This window comes from Cyphomyrmex costatus, unplaced genomic scaffold (genome assembly GCF_001594065.2).
Source record: "Cyphomyrmex costatus isolate MS0001 unplaced genomic scaffold, Ccosl1.0 scaffold8, whole genome shotgun sequence".
In the NCBI taxonomy this organism is placed as follows: Eukaryota; Metazoa; Arthropoda; class Insecta; order Hymenoptera; family Formicidae; genus Cyphomyrmex; species Cyphomyrmex costatus.
The window spans coordinates 1,753,768-1,758,926 of NW_017280375.1; the positions used below are offsets into that span (position 1 = coordinate 1,753,768).

General features: G+C 30.3%; 1 protein-coding gene across 1 annotated transcript; it reads right to left on the minus strand.

Moving 5' to 3' along the window:
* Window positions 1–465: 465 nt before the first annotated feature.
* On the minus strand, window positions 466–2,260 carry LOC108781342 (cytochrome b561 domain-containing protein 2). The gene is made up of 2 exons (XM_018549281.1): window positions 2,009–2,260; window positions 466–1,009 (listed from the first exon to the last, which is right to left on the minus strand). Exons 1-2 carry the CDS (start codon window positions 2,258–2,260, stop codon window positions 491–493), a joined length of 771 nt encoding a protein of 256 aa, XP_018404783.1. The 3' UTR covers window positions 466–490.
* Between the last annotated feature and the right edge of the window lie 2,899 nt (window positions 2,261–5,159).

Consider the following 5,159-nt stretch of genomic DNA (forward strand, 5'->3'; position numbering starts at 1 on the left):
TTGCTTTGTAAATACCTGATATTGCACAGATGATAGTGCATTCTGTTTCACGCATAATGCGCATAATATTTTATTATCCGTGTTTAAATTTGATGAACAAAACAAAGGTAAATAATGCATTATGAATGAAACGGAATACACTAATACATAACACGAAAAAATTGTTTAATCAATACGAAATTCTGTAGATATACAAGATAACCGATGGAAATAATGTGAAACTAAACTGATTATTATTTCGGCAAAAAATAGATCGAATGAAATAAATCTAACGCGATTTTATGGGAAAAACTTACCAATTTTATTATTATCATACATAATCATTTAAAAAAATTTGTTTAAGAAAATGCTTGTTTCAAATCTATGGTGTTAAAACTATTAGAAATGATTTACATTATTTTAACTAAAAATGTAAACAATCAAAAATTAATGAAGTGTGATCATTTCCTGTAATTAGATAAAAATTTTAGCACTTCAACATTCTTGAATATTAGGTAAAAGAGCAAATTAATTTCAAATAATTGACAGCTTGTCTATAAAGAGAGTTGAGCGCACTCCTTAAAGATAATATCGTGATCAATATCGTGAGAACAAGTAACGTATCGTCGGCATGCTTCATTTTCGTTTCACGATATACCCAGCTTTTTTTGTAACCATAACATTGAGAAACCATACCGATGATAAAGCCGGTGATAGCCAAAATATTATGAAGAAATTTGATAATCATTGGTCGTACAAACTTTCGAAGTTTCCATGCGATCCATACCGGATATCCGAAGAGAACTACTACACAGATGATAATCAATGAAGAGATGCCTGCAATACTATGGTTTGAGAGGAAGTGCACTGATTTGCTGTTATACATCACGCCTATGCCGATAAAAATCAGGATTAGCCCAGTAACTTGAAGAATCCAATGAAGATGTTTTTTGACGGGACGCGACAAAGAAGCGGTCAACATGTTGTCATTGGCGAGGACAAGAATTGCCTCCGACATCAACAGAACGTACTGGAAAGATAAGATATAATTATTTGTAAGCGATATGTGAATAAATGTTTAAATTGATTAACTACATTGTTAGAAATTCTTTAACACTATCTCATTTAATTTAAACTTCTCCAAGGACAGAGATCCAGTCATTGTTCGATAAGACGTTCGAATTCTGTACCGATCATAAAGCCTTGTGTCCATGGTGCTCGGTCTGAATTCTCGGATTGAAAAATGTGTAGCCAATCAATTTGCCATTTTTCCATAAAAACTACAAGTCTATACATTCCTGGATCCAAGAACTCAGACAGAGTTCTAGCACCGTGAACACAGGGTTAATGCAAGGGGGCAAATAAGTTCGATTGAAATCAAAATAGGTTCGACACAAAAACCAAATAGATTTAAGTTCCAGGATTTATGGGAACCAAAAGGTAAACAGTTGTGAGAATTACTGGGCAATACTATCAAATTTTTATGTAATTCCTATAACGATGGCCTAGTAATGTCCACTGAAATATAATACTACTGGAATGCACGCGGCGTTAGTTTCATGATCCGACAAAGAGAGTCTCAAGTGGTATTCTTATCCTTTTTTCATTACAATATGGTCATGGACTGTACGAGCCCCACTACTGTTTATTGCACATGCACAGTAAAATTTGAATCTATGTATTTACTGAATAAAAACAGGATACATTAAATGGATTAAGCAGTATTTTAACTAATAATAATCGGTTAATCTAGACAATAAATGAGTAGGTGTTTACGCAATTTGCACATATTTTTATTAGGAAAGCTGCTTCAATTATTGAATAAAATCCTAGATATCAAGTCTTGTGCATTTCCTAGTCAATATTGTTACAACTAATGAGAATACAATAATATAGGACAATAATTAAATAATTATCTACGAAAACTGCATATTTCTACTAGAGATATATAAAATTTTAAAATAAATAAGAAAAGAAAACGGAGAGAGTAAAAGATTAAACGTATATTACATAGGTATAGAATACTTACACCGATAGTGCAGAGGATTACATGTACATTTGTTACGGAATATTCCTTTGTTGCGTGATATACAATATATAATGTCACCAATCCAATCAATATATGATTAATCGTGTCTATTGCAGAAATAAGTATACGTTGGACGGTCCAATTCAGCTCCTTGTTCTCGGAACTTACGATTCTTTCAGTAGAATCTTCACGTGGAAACCATGATTTAGATTCCATCGATTGGAGTGATAATCCGCTGTTGTTTTTATCCATCGTTGTTCTGTAATATATATGATTTGTTACCAATATTATAGTAGTGATCAATCGAAAGATTTTGTAACGATGCAAGAGTATGCACTATTTTCAACATAACAACCGAATGCCGTCATATACAGAGAGAAACTGAAATTTTTTTTTAAAGAGAAAAAAATTAGTTATTTTTCCCTCGGCAATATTCGCAAACTGAGAAGTGACCACTTTTCTATGTTACTGCTCATAATCTGTGCACGATTAATGACACAATTAAGGGCCACGACACAGACGTTGCATAACGCATAGTGCATGGCATAAGAGAATCAACCAATCTCAAAGTTCTTCTTTTCGGTGAAGTGGATATTATGCGTAATATCGTCATAATTTCCTTTTAGCGTTAATCTTATAATTGCTAAATAAATATACAGATATAGCGCTGTAAGTAAAGATTTATAATAACTATAGCACATACACACAGATTTAATAAATATTATGGAGTACCAATCAAAACATTTATCGAAATTCGTATATTTTCTGTATCAGTCAGGAGATGCCAAAATTTATGTATCTTTTACTCGAGCTTATTGGAAATTAAACTTATATTTTTTAAATTGAAATTCGTTATGTTTTATTGCAATACTTTTCAGTATAGGGTATATCATTGCTATTTCGTATACAATTATATGATGTATTACGTACAATAATCCCAACTTAAAAGGAAATGAAAAAAAAAAAGGATAATATTACTTACGTAAGTTAATGTTAGAAACATGCGTATACAATTAACACTTTCATCATGACTACTGCAAGCAGACTGATAATTGTCTAAATAAAACTATACTGTGCAAACTTTTTCCTCGTAACATGTTAGCAACTGTAGGATTAATGTAGATGGTGAAGATTGGTCATGAGCGAAGTGCTATGAGTCAGGGTCGATGTTGAATACGTTTATCGTAAGAATGAATTCGTATTAATCGACGGAATCTTAAGTAAATGGAAAAAATACAAGATGTTCCTAGCGAGATTTCGTTGTCTGCAAGCGCTTCGAGCCTGATAAGCGCGCGATAGTTACCGTACTCACGTAACTCACGTTACATTAATAAGACGAATACGGCACATATTGGGTGTTATCATATGTCTTCTAAGACGTGTTAACACTGTTATCGAATTAATGACACCAACTTTCATACGCTTTATGAATATCCATCAGTTACAGTTGTAAATGTGACGGAAAAATGTATTAAACCAAAACTATCGAGAACATAATCAACCAAAATCACTTAAAAGCTCACCGGATACATTTATGTCCCTTGCAGATTCTGTCGCTCTTATATGCATTAACGTGTATCGTCGAAATTATGAGAATTTTCATCAAAATATCGAGATTATATCTTGAATATGTAAGTTAGACTGATATAAATAAATCATTTTTTAAGTAAGAACATTTATATTCGCGCGTTCAAAGTGGATCTTAATGCTATATATGTATATCTTGTGTGAATTTATATATATTCTGATTCTGCATATCGCGCGCCGAAATGTTTTTTCAGACTTGCATGAGCCGAACCAGAATAATATCATTTATTAAATTATATAATTTAATAATTTTTTTTTATGCTCTAATAAGCATCTTTTAACAAGAATATTAATAGCCATATGTTGATAAAATCTAAAAACTGCAAATCATTTATTGCTAAATATATTACCCAAGAATAATCGATAATTTGATGTTGAATCAACGTCAAATAAATGTGTTCATTTCTCACTGCATTACCTCGGTTAGAAATCGAACCTCGCTTGCCAGACGAGTGTCCTCACAGTTAAATTACCGAGGCAAATTGTTTGTACAATTTAAAAAGTGACATTGGTACCGTTCCCGTTTTACTCATGAATACATTTTAAATCTGAAGAAGCATTTTAACACACAATATGCAGAATTAGAATGCATATAAATTCACACAAGAAATATGTATTTAAATACTAAATTCCACTTCGAATATATGTATAGATTCTTATGTAACATTTGAATTATATCTTTGGATAAAGAGTTTATCGAATCACATATTTCATAAGACAATTTCATAAGATTCGGTAGATAATAACACATATTTTTTAAAAATGATACATTTTCACAATAAGTGTATTAAATATGAGAGCTAATTATACGAAAATTATATTAGTCGCCAATATTTCTGTATCTCTCCTTTTTGTTCAACATAGTATAATATTTAATAATTAAAATATTATTTTCTCATCATATATAAACTTCTTCTGCATTTGTTTAATTATTTTAATCTTCTTATCCTTCTTATCCCGTTTTTCGTTTTTTATTGCACGAGATGAAAGTTAACAAACTTTAAAAGAAACAGGGGAAACACATAGCAAGAAATATAATTGTCGGTAAAACGATCACAAAGTGGAAAAAAGCAAGAAGTAAAAGGCAAGAAACTGCTAGGAAACAAAGAGCACACATTAAAGAATAACCATTAGGCTTCCAATGAAACACAGTACAAATATATATGTATACGTGTATGTTAATCTTTATTACCTTTAAAAATATAATGTATGGGCGATATTTATTAACAATAAACTTTTGAATTATTTAGAAGATTATGGTATATAAAAAATACACATTTATATGTGCACACTCACATTACAACTTTAAATTTAACAATATTACAAGGTTTGAAATGGATTTACGACAGATATTAATTTATTTTATTTTACTATGTATGGATTTATAATGTACAAAAAAATTATTTTATTAATTTTTATGCACATTGTATTTAAATATTTCATTATATGTATATATATATATATATCCTAAATTTATTTATTTTACCGTTATACTTACATTATTGTTATTTTTTGCTGATACTATTACGGATTTTATTATATATATATATTAGTTATCACATTA

Bases quoted from the DNA above. Each gene is read 5' to 3' on its own strand.
- LOC108781342 (XM_018549281.1), bottom strand. From the start codon at position 2,260: ATGGATAAAAACAACAGCGGATTATCACTCCAATCGATGGAATCTAAA. The intron at 1,010-2,008 runs GTAAGTATTCTA...TTATCTTTCCAG, and splicing joins TAATCCTCTGCACTATCGGT to TACGTTCTGTTGATGTCGGA.